Here is a 12067-nt window from a genome sequence, read left to right as displayed (position 1 = left end):
AACGTCCGAAAAACCATTCCAAGATCCGCTATTTATGTACCTGCAACGGAACTGCGGACATTCCTTTCTCTGTTCCTCTCTCAGCTTGACGAATTGAAACTAATTATTTCACTAGTTAAAGTATATAGTTCGTGACACGCACCATCCATAAACGTAAACTTTCACGTGGAATTCTCTTACAAAATACAAGGATTTTTGCTCGTTTAATTAATAATATTTGCATATTGATAATGCTTCTAGATATGTGTCGAGAGGAGGATTAAGAGCAGGAGAGGATCCATATGCTAGAAACAAATTCAATCAGGAAGCTTCCGATGGACTTCCCAGCAATCGCGATATACCTGATACACGCAGTGCAATGTGAGTAAACTATTTTCTTGTTACCAATTATATTTTAGGATATTCTCGTTCAATCGAGTCGGTATCATTAATTGGTAAAGTATTGCTCAAAAAGGTGCTGGGATCTTTCTTAATTTTCTTTAATTTTATTTAACAATCTTTCTACTTATTTATTAACTTCAATTGATTCAGATACAAGCTTTTATAAAAGTTGAAATACGTCTGTTTAAATGGCCGTGTAAAATTGAAATTATTATTAATTTTTCAAAATTTATGGAAACGTTTCTTGAGAGTCTGAGGATATAAAGACGTAACTTCAGACCTAAGTAATTAGAATGAAACTCTTCTTTTTCTAAATGAACGCAGTCTTTAAAAGAGAAGTTCGTTCGCGATGAAATAAAAACGAGGCAATAACGTCGATCGAGTGTCATCCAACTGGATATCGCGACGATCTTCAAGTCGATGAACTGACACAAGAGAGAACGTCGATGTCCGAAGCGGCAAAGGTGAGAAAATTTCACAGTGAATATCCACGAACGAGAGCCGGTCGTTATAAATCGAAGCGATGCAGTTAACCGAGTGGAGCCGACCGATGGAAATCGCGACGAACGATCGTCCAACGAGAAAAAATAAAAGGAATAGAAACTTGACCTGTCGATCGATCAATCCTTTTATACACTACTATCGGATCCTTCGAGAACAGCTCCATAGCAATTATCCGTCACAGGTGATTGCGAAAATCGCGGCTGATCGTTGGAAGTTCATGGACGTATCCAGAAAGCGATTCTACATTCGATCCGCCGATGCTCAACGAAAACGACGATTGAGAGGCCTCTCTAGAAGACACAGGTTCTTCTAATTACGCAATTCTTAAATTTTAATGATTCGCTTAGTTTAGGATTTATTTTAAATTTTAGAGAATTCGATTACTTTCGATCATTCAATATATCTGTCTTTCTATTTTTTATACAGATCCTCCTAAATATACGAAAACCATTTGTATCAAGAAATAAATTACAAATTTGTATCTTTACGACGAAATTTCGATTGACACGTTTGAAAATTTCACGTTTTTCTATGTCCTTGGGGAACCATCGTTGGAATATCCCAGCTGGAAGAATACGTATTCGTTTCATGGAACAAGAAAATCGGGAATAATCATAGAGGAATCATCGATTAGAGAAGGGCGAACATACATCAACGTACGATTGCACTGTACCTTGTATTTCCCTTGATATTTTGTTGTATCTATCAAGCCATGTGCCGCGAATCGTGTACCGTATATATATCGAATCTCCATATTGACAACATTGTTGTTATTCGTCGCGCACGTTTTTAACTTCTGCCTTCGTGGAAGCGCTCTAGGTTCTATTACTCTGAGCTCCGACGAAACGATTGACCCTTTCGATTAAATACGGCCGTTTTTGGGCTTCCCACGTATCATGGGATACACATGAATTAAAGATGAGGGATTCGTCGAAAGGAACCGAGAGGTTTTAATCGAGAAACATTGACGTTTCGCATTTTTAAAAATCGCCTATTCCATACGAAACGACACGCGAAATGTAAATATTTTATCTTTGTCTCTGTTTTTTTATTCCAATGAATTAAAGCAACTCTGTCAGAAAAGAGAGAAAAGTTAGTCTTTTTTTTTTTTGTTTTTTTCCCAGCTCGAGTCGAGTCGAGTTACAGGCTTGATCAGACCTCGGAAACTGGCCTGGAAATCACGATGCCAGGAGGCAACGGGAGAATTGAGTTCGCGAAGTTTAGGGATCTACCGGGGTTAATGGTATTGCCTGGTTACTACGGGCTGTGCCTATCCCGTGCTAATAAAAACGTACCTCCTCGAAATTCTCGTCTCTCCTTTCGCGTTGTCCATGAAAATCACGATGTAAAACGAGTCGGTTTTCCGCTGTTTACAGAGGAGAGAACGAATAACGGAAAGAGGCGGTAGATGGGCGAACGCGCGTTGCTCGTGAAATTTCACGCGGAACGGAACGAATTAATTATCGAGCGACGTCGGAAATAAATTTGAAGCTCGGATCGTTGTCCATTCAGCCGCTGGGTAATCAATGGTTAATGGAAGCAATCTAATTTCGGTAGGGTCTGGCTACTTTTATGGACTCGTAATTTATTCGCTGTTTGCACGGAAATAAAGCTTCCTCCCTTCGTGTTGTTTGTACCGCTGCGCCGCTGAATTTACGATGCATTTTATTAATTGAAACGCTTTCGAAATCGGTTTTGATGCCAGTCTGCGTATCATTGAAAGAAGGAGACACGCGAGCGAGAGCCTATTTCGTTCGGAACGTGTCACGATCGATACCACTTTCAAATCGAATCGCTCTCCCCTTCTGTTCGGAATGCATTTTCCGGCGGCACAAGCCTTTCCGACTGTCTCCGCCGAAGCAGGAGGACCCTTCAATCTTCCAACCTGATCTAATTTCCTGGCCGTTCCACCTACGCTCGACCGTATCCTGTTTCACGCGAACAGACGCGTTCAACAAGTACTCCGGGACCGCGAACCATTTAGCAAACCGATCGAAACCGGTCCGAAGAAGATTTCGACAAATTCTTACTGCATTTGATGGGACCCTAGAAATATTTCTGCGATCTCTATCTTGAAGATTGGAATATCTCGTTTTGCATGAAAATTTTTCGGTAAGAAAAGTGAGAAACTTTGCATGATTTCGCTATGTATGCTGAATTACAGAGAGTTATAAAAGTAACCAAGTTCTGTACGAAGATTTTATCAAAATCGTAGTGTATTTTGCGAAGTTCTGTAGAAACGTATTCGCGGTTGAAGATTGAATATCTAATGTGATACAGAAGCTTTTTATTGAGAAAAGTGGAAAGCTTTTGATCGTTTTACTTCTTGCTTCTATAAACTAGGGATGATGCAGAAATAATGAAATTTTAAGTTCTGATATGCGTGAAAAAAATTACGTTGCCAAAGGTATCGACTATGGGTAACGCGTGTGTTAAAACTCGATAGATTTGTTCGGGGAAACAAACGAATGTTACGGGATTGCAATAAAACAAATGGAAATATACGAAGACCAGACTCGTAAAGAATGTCGAACGCAATGTGCAAAATTGCGAACCCGTTAATATTCGTTACAACACGAGCTGCAAGGAGAATTGTTGTTTGAACCTGATTTGCATTCGGGCGCCGTTTGTAACATTTAGCAAACGTCGATTGCTGAAAATCCGATGGCCCGAATGTTATGTAAATGTTGCACAACTTCATTGAAAATATCTACGAACTGAACTGTTGCATAGATTTCCGCGATTACTGTTATCAGTCTCTCGTACTTTGACTTCGCACGAGCTTGCAAAAAGATCGAAGATCGCTTCTCTCAAAATTGTATCTTCCAAATTACGTTTTCTCTGCAAACTTGGACGACTGTCATAAAAAAATCCATTCCAACGATTAAAGAAACTTTTAATCTTTTCAGAAAATCGATATGCATAAAATTCCAATCTGAATACTGATTCTCTCAATTTATTTTCATATTGAAGAATTTTTTAAACGAAAAAAAAGGTCTAGCCACCGTTAGACGCGCAGTGAAATGCGCGTTAATTTAACAGCGTCGATTTAAATTCATTTTACAATAGCGAAATGAAAAATATCGATAAATAAAAGACGATGCAGTGACGAATTCAACTGTAAGTTTCAGCCACTGAGTCCTATTTTCACGAGTTAATAGTCAAAAGATAATATTTCTCTTAACATCTGTCCTTTTCTCTCCAGTGATTTGCTAGCGGAAATACTATTCTTTTGTCATGATTTTCCGTTTCCTCTGGCGAATATAATTAAAGAAGAAACACTGTTATAAGTATCATCGTAGCAAGTTCAAAAAGTATCCGACTCCCTCATGAATTATTCACACGTGGCGTTTCATCTCCTTGCTCGCGATTCTTGTCTCGATGTTCCTTAGACCGCGCGACCGGCTGTTTCCGATAATGGAATAGTTGTATCACTTATACGCAACGTTGGAACTTAAATATTTATGCGGCTGAATGCACACCAGCCGTTGCATTAAACATGTCAACGCGACCCGGAGACATCGTGGCCGGAAGTCGCGGTAGAAACTCCGCCGTTCCGCCACGTTCCTTACTTCTAACCTTCGATTTTAACAACACCATTGAAAACTTTGCCAGTGCCAGATACTGCGGACTAAGTTAAGGGTTGAAATTTCGCTGTTGATTTTCAGATTGTAATTATTAAACTGAGAATATTTCTGCAAATTCATATTTCTACGAATATAATTAAAACAATGGGGTCGAGGTAGAAAATTGTTTTACTTACTAGGTATTATAAAGAGTACTTTAAATATTTTACACCTATATTCTTGCATATTATATGCATTCTGTGGATTTTTGAGCTTTCACATTTCCTATGAATGAATAAAAATCCCCAGTCTAGTAGCTATGATGGCAAGTTGCAGTTATAGCGAATTTTTTTATTCCTACTGGAATTAAATTGTGTGCGTTTGCGCATTTACGGGAAATTTAAATTAATTCTCAGTTTTCCGACTTTTCCAATTCTTGATTGATTCTTTCAAATAATAAAATTAACATTCTTCTTGGAAACTTTAGAAACGTTAAAAAGTGAATCCATGGAGGGGAAACTCGCTCGATATCCGGTAATTATTCGCAAACTAAGTTGAAGTGACACTAACACGAAAGTTCAAAGGTCGTAAAATTGATTGAACGTCAAAGTTTAGAAAATGATAGAGAACGAGAGAATCGAAAGGAGTTTTGAAGATAAGGATTCGAAACTTCAACCAGAGTGGTTGAAATGAACGAATGAAATATACCTTATTTGTGGTTCAGTCCTTGATTCTGGTTTCTAGCATTGGTATTCTTTCTGCAGTTGTTGCGGTAGCTGTTTTATTGCTCAAATTCCTTTTAGCGTTTGTATTGCTTTCTATTTTTCTTGTTTTGCTTTCTACAACTATTTTAGAGGCGTTCTGTCTTCTTTTATTGCTGCAACCTTTTCGTCAGAATTCTCATCTTGTTATCCGTATGTGTGATATGCATTAATATTTGCTGTGATCCTGTTATCTTTAATATCAACGAGATAATTAATAAATGAGTAAATATACCATAATAATTATTATAATGAATTTTGCATGCAATACGGACTATCATCGAATTAAATAACGCTAGATGTTATTTAATTCACAGCTTTGTTATATCATTGAAATTGCTATACACTTCTTGTTTCTGTTCGTTTGCTCTCGTTTGTCTGGCTATCGTGGCGAGACCCCAAAGTAACTCGATGAAATATTCAAGCGTCGATGGTAAGTTACCCGGGCGATAATCCGGAAGAATATCTCATAAAAGACGGTACAGAATATTTTTTTCAGAAGCCGCAAGAAGTTTTGCGCCGTAGTGAATCAATATTCGGACAAGGAGTTTTCGAGTTGCCCCTCGGAGGTGTCCTTTGTTGCATAAAACATCGGATGGCTTGGATTTTCATTTCGCCCGGTCTCGTGTACCCATTCGATTCCTCTAGTCCTCGTTTCTCTCAGAGTTCTTCTTCCCAGAATTGATCTCCGTCCATCCTTTTTCTTTTACGAACGTGATCACGTCGCAAACCTCCGAAGATATTGATCGTCCAATCGAGGAATCCGCTTGATCGATCAGTGACATTTGCTCGCGTCTGAACCAACTCGTCTTATACTACTGGCGCGAGTTAATTACGCGCCGTTTAGCCTACATTCCAATTACACTTCGAGGTAAATAGACTGAGAAAGTTATTCGAACACTTGCAGACATGTTTTATGAACCTATATTATATGCGTTGTATGAGAGTTGTTCGTTAGCAGTGTTAATGCGACATAAAAGTTTTCCATCATAAGCATTCAAAAATATCTGGGAAAACGATAAATTCCTTGTGTTACGACAGAGATACAGCATTTCGCAAACACTAAGTATTCTCTCCTATCGATGGCTGAGAAGTGGATCGTGCCAGATACTCGAAGACGTGACTAAGGAGGATGTCTTGCATCATATACTCGACCGACAGAATCTGCTCGAGATACGTTCATACTCTCCAGTTACTGTTTACGATAGCTGACAATCTTCGGAGTGTAGGGTACACGCTACAATTCTAAGTAGCCCTTTAAGTTGTATCGAGATGTACATAATATGTTCACTATAAACAATACATATACGTACGTGATAGACCATAGTTATAGCCGATATTATCAAACCAAAATGGGAACCCTTAAAAACCGTCTACTCCAAAACACATCTCCTTGAACGGAGTTCCCTTTACTTTTCCCGAAAACTCGGAACATCAATTTTACGTGGCATGGCCAGGAGCAAACATGCAAGAAGCCTCGTAAAAGATGGTATCTTGTACACGTGGCGGTCGCAATAAAGCCACGTTGCGAGCGGTACTAAACATCGACACACGTACGTATAAACGTACGAGACGGTTGCAGAGACTCCAATAGCGTGTGCCGGAGGAATAACATTGCTGCTCACTCCGGAACAGAGAGCACGCTCGTACTCCGTTCGATAAGGCTTGGGGATCGCGGGCAAACTGATTTCTCTCGGTCGGAAAACGCGAGGGACGCTCTAGGAAACTGGTCGTTCCGCGATATCGGCCACGATGGGAACTGCTTCCAATGATGATACGCGAATCTCTCCTGCACCCGTGAGATTCACCCGTATGCTTTTTTCATCTCTGTCTGTCTGTCTCTCTCTCTCTCTTCGTCCGTCGAGGGCCATTATTTTCCTCGGATTCTCGGAACTGGAGAAGCTACGGTTATTGTGAAATATAATAGCGTACAACAACGACGGAACGCGGTCGCGGATTCGGCGATTGTTGACGGTTCAAGTGGCGCGTGGATTTAGGATATCGAATTGAACGCTGATAGATTTCGAGAGCCAGCAGATATTCCAGCGTGGTTGCCTCTTAATTGAACAAAATTGGCTTGCACGTGGCTACCCTCGTTTCGGAAATTCTTCCTTCGAGATTCAATGATCGGTTTGTCGAATTATATGTATTTTGCGCGTTTGTATTTAATATTAATCGTGGTTATTTAATTGTATTGTTGTTAAAATCTTCCTCATTGTCATCATCGACGTGTATATAGTTGGATCGTTCAGAAAAATCAAATTACGATTATTTAATTGTATCGGATTAGGGTCTCATCAGTCTGATAATCCTTGATATTGACGCGCAATGTTCTTTCAAGAATATTCTTTAGAGATTCAATGAATGAATTATAATTGTTTAATTATATCTCGTTGGGGTCGTCGTTATTATCCTTAACATTGACATACAATATCGTTTCAAGAATATTGTTCAGGGGTTGGTTAATGAGAATTTTCTTAACGAGATAGAAGTAAATAGTCCTAATTAATTATAAACAATTACAATTTTAGTAAGACAGTATATTTATGCGAGAAAAAAAATGAGAAGAAAGACGCGCACTAGTATCCCAGTTTCCATAGAATGGGTCATTGAATCTTCTCCTTTCTGATATACGAGATTAAGTGTGCATTCCCAGTGCACAGCCTCAGGGTGGCAACAAAAGAATCCAGAGCTTTAAAAAGCGAGTTGCGACCTCTTATCCTCCTCCGCTACCTGATCACCGCCACTTCGTATGCAACGCGAGCATCGATGTTATTTTTACGTGCACCTTTTGCAGCCGATTATGCGTCGCTTTTTCTTCTCCCTCCGGACTCCGGACAGTTCCACACCAGCAAACTTGCATACAGTCGCCCACGGTCATTTGATCGTAAGGTAGGGTAAAAGTTGATCACCCTAGCTACCTTTCGACCCATCGAATTCTGGATGAAAGAAGCGACATTTTTGCAAAAAGGATAATCCCTTTTTCGAAAAACAAGGATGTCCTCTTTATGGAAAAGGCAATTTTTCGAAGCGTAGAAGGAGAGAAATGATAATAATCCCAGGACGTACCTACTCCCCAAGGACAGAATAATGAAACACGAAAAGCACGACGAGGTCGTAAAGTTTATTAACCGGCAAAAGGAGATCCCGGTGTATAGCGGTAGCTCTTCGGTTCTTTGGATTCTCATTTTTTTCTTTTTTTATCGTTCCACCTGCTGACGCGAAATTGCGGTCTTTTGTCGTGGCAGGGTGACTTCTTCGTCAGACCATCGACGATCGTTTTGCTCATCCTCCCTGTTCGCGAACCATACTGGAAAGTTAATTTCGTTCACCGCGATGAACGGTTCCCATTGTTTCACCCGTCGTTATATTCGTATCGAGTTCTACCTAATAAAATTTACGAGCGGCCACGTGACGTTTCATATTGTCGAACGTGAACACCGAGGGCAGATTCATTATGACAAGCTTTGTTCCCGATTCTCTTTTCACTTTTCCATAAATACCCTCGTTTTTTTTTATCCGAATATCAAGCATTTTGAATAGCTGACTGTACTAGATTGTTATTGTTTCTTCGAAACGAAAAAGTTTGAAATTACAGCGAATTGACTTTTAAATTTTTTTTTTTACATGTCAAGCACAAAAGGTTTTTCCATCGCGTTGCTAGCGGACATAAAATCGATTGCGAATAAACAGGCTAGATCGATACAATTACAAGTTATTAACGATCCTTCGTAATCCAATGTATTGCACGATTCACGACGGCGATGCTCCATAATTAATAAAGCCATCGTGAATAGTAATATTGAATTTACAATGTTGATTCCCATTTCGAGCCTCCCGTATCTGTTTTCGGTGGCAACTATTTATGGCGGCGATTAAAGCGTTCGGACCGTAGATTAATTCGAATGAAACCATGACAACCTTCTGTTCGAAAAGGGACAAAAAGTGCAAAAAGACCCGATCCACTAAGAAAAGTCGTTAAAGCGCGGGCTCTCTGTTGGAAACTACGGGTAATTAAGGAGTTACTGGGGAATAGTTGTTTTAGTAGAACAAAAGGTAGAAAGAGAAACAAGGAACAAGAAAAGCAAAGACGTTTTTGGTCACTTGAATTACTCGAAGTACATCGTATTTTTTTTTTTTTTATCTAGTTCAAAGGGCTCTTTGGGTGATGACTTCTGCGGATGTGGAATCTTCGAGGGTCTAGAGATTCCAGATAAGAAGAGGCCAAGTTTTCGCGAATTTATGCGCCGCTAAGCAAGTCGACGATGTTTCGAGTACATGCGATAACATTTTTCAAGATCTAGATCTAGCTTGCTATATAAGATTGAGTTGGAATCGTATATGTACTTAGTTATTGGTTGAAAGAAAAATAGAAAATTGGTTGAGAAAAAGTATTAATTTGAGTAACCAATACCAATTTGCCATTCGTGATACACCATTACTAGAAAAGTGAAATATTCGTAAAAATTAGTAATTCAAGCAGTAGCTTCGATAAAACTTCGATTCCATCATTTGCATCTCAGATCTGCAAAAGATAGACCGCAGAGTGACAAGCAACCGAAACTCGGTCCATTTGGAACTAATTGCAGAACTCGAAAAAAGATTGTTCCCTCGTCAAAAAGACGTAAGAGGATGACTATCACAAAAGAGATAGAGACCACAGCGCGGCATTTTTTTACAGTTTCCACGTAAGCTTGGAACGTCATCTAAGCGACGGTCTAAGCACACTTGGCAGCCAGCTTTGAAGCGGCTGCTGTGCAAATGTGCTTCTACCAGCAAGTTTCCTATTCTACGTTGGAGGCAATAGGCAAGCCGACAGAGGCGTTTTATTCGCTTCTACCGTTCCTCCTTTGTGCGTTTCGTCGGCGCTGGCGAAAATTGAAAAATGTCATTCGCCATTTTGTTCGAGATGCTGCGCTGGCGCGAATAATGCGACGAAACGCTGATAAAACGAGAAGAACGAGCATCGTAAATTGAGCTTTTCGCGAGCCAACACACGCACGTCTCTTGCATACACATGTTACATCTGGACTTTATGAATTGATATTACCATACGTGGTAGGCGAAATACGTACGCGTATGTGTATTCAGCGCGTTTACACCGAGCTTGTACGGCGAAACGAGGAAAAATATTAATGAGAACATCAACGCGGTGTCGCGTCGTGCGAATCTGCTGAACGTGGGCACACGCGGAAACATGACAATTTCTCATTGAAAATGTATAAGAAGCAATTAATTTGACCTCCTGTTATAGAAGCTGTGCATTTTAAATAGACCAGACCTGTCTTCTACAATACTAAAACCGTACAACTTCATTTTCCACGTAGATCGGTACACACCGAGAAGAAAATTCGATTTTCTCAAAAGTAAGGCTCCCAACGGAATTCCATTATTCTCAATTTTCATCTTATTTCGAGTCATAGAATCTCTCTGACTTCGCTTATGCGACAGGTAGAGGATCATAATCGAAAGAAATGGAGAAGCTCCCAGAGGGTAACAGAACCAAAAAATACATCGTTTTTTCGTCAGGACGAATCGATTCTTGCGCGTGCCGGAAAGTAAATGCACGCATTCTAAGATGCAGTGGTTTGCACCTGGAAAACTAATCCTCCGGCTTACTGGCGACGGTATAATTGTGTTTGCTTTCCATTTAAGTTGTTTGCACTTCTGTTTACCTCGTCGCCTCTTCCGCTCTCGAGCAAGACGCGTCTACGAGCTCAACTTTCCGTCGCTTAGTTGCTAGCTGTTTCTCCATTCTTCGTCGTTTCTCCTTGTCTTCCCACGCCCCCGTTCTCTCCCTGTTTTTCACCCTTTCTTGCATAGTCGCGTTAAGAAATACCCACGCTGGAGTTAATTACGCGATCGAGTTTCGTACGCTTGCTTATTGGCCTCGCGACAAACTTGAAGCTCGCGTATGCTTAGTATCGTTAACGTTTCCTAGGGAAGTTGTGGTAATATTAATGTGACACATATGCTTATTCGGGAAATTTGTCGAAAGATGAAGCAATTTTTTATGGTACAGTAAGAATTTTAGATCATTGACAGCTTTTTATTAAAAAAGAGAAGGCTCATTATTGATAGCAAAAAAAAAGACAAAGGAATTAAATGGGGGTAAGACATTTGCAACGATAATACAACTGCAATTTCTTTTACCCTTTCCGTCTCGATAAAAAATCTGTGATCTATTTTCCGCCAGTAGAAAATTCGTTATAAGGTATTAAATCTCGATCTCACTGGAGCACCGTCTCCATGCATCTTCAGAGAGATGAATCATGAGATAAATGCATGTATTACTGCATCGCAAAACGGGTTTATAAATTAACTTTCCTCTTCACTCTCCGATCGCCTTTAACAGTATGATCGACCACTTTCCCTGGAGTCTCTCGGTACAGTCACTCGCGGCTTCAGGAAGTGGAACCGTGTCGAGACTGTGAGAAACACGATTTAGAAAACGAAATTCCCTTCTCTCATAGCCGATGTACATAGCGGTAATTATACTAACCGCATGGTTTCTCCTTATCAAGATCGTCGTATGTAAGAAAATGATCAAGATGTATAAAACATTGTGCAGAAGATTTGAAATGAAACTAGTTCGGAGGAACGCGTGCGTGCATGCATGCGTTAAATAAATCAATCGATTGTCGGTTAGATTAGATGCAGAAATTGTTAGCTGAAAGCAAATTGGAAAACGCGAGAAACCCCTCTCTGCCACGTTATGGGGTATTTCTCGTTACCAATGACAGGTGAGTATGTGATGGAAATTGGAAATAGCCTAAATTGGAGCCGTGTATGGCGTGTATTTCCTCGACGATGACACGCGGAAATCGTCTCCGCGCGCGGACATCGGGTCAGACT

At 40.1% G+C, this 12067-nt stretch overlaps 1 protein-coding gene across 1 annotated transcript in view; it reads left to right on the top strand.

Annotated features, from left to right (window-relative positions):
* The window catches only part of LOC132910123 (polypeptide N-acetylgalactosaminyltransferase 2), a 202569-nt gene that overhangs the window by 154640 nt on the left and 35862 nt on the right, over positions 1–12067 (top strand). The window contains exon 3 of the mRNA XM_060965610.1: positions 241–360. Within this exon, the coding sequence (XP_060821593.1) occupies positions 241–360 (120 nt within the window). The remainder of the gene's footprint in view (positions 1–240; positions 361–12067) is intronic.

The sequence above is a fragment of the Bombus pascuorum genome, chromosome 8, assembly GCF_905332965.1.
Source record: "Bombus pascuorum chromosome 8, iyBomPasc1.1, whole genome shotgun sequence".
Taxonomy (NCBI): domain Eukaryota; kingdom Metazoa; phylum Arthropoda; class Insecta; order Hymenoptera; family Apidae; genus Bombus; species Bombus pascuorum.
Note: the sequence above shows the minus strand (reverse complement) of the source record. Positions and strands in the feature narration are given on the sequence as shown.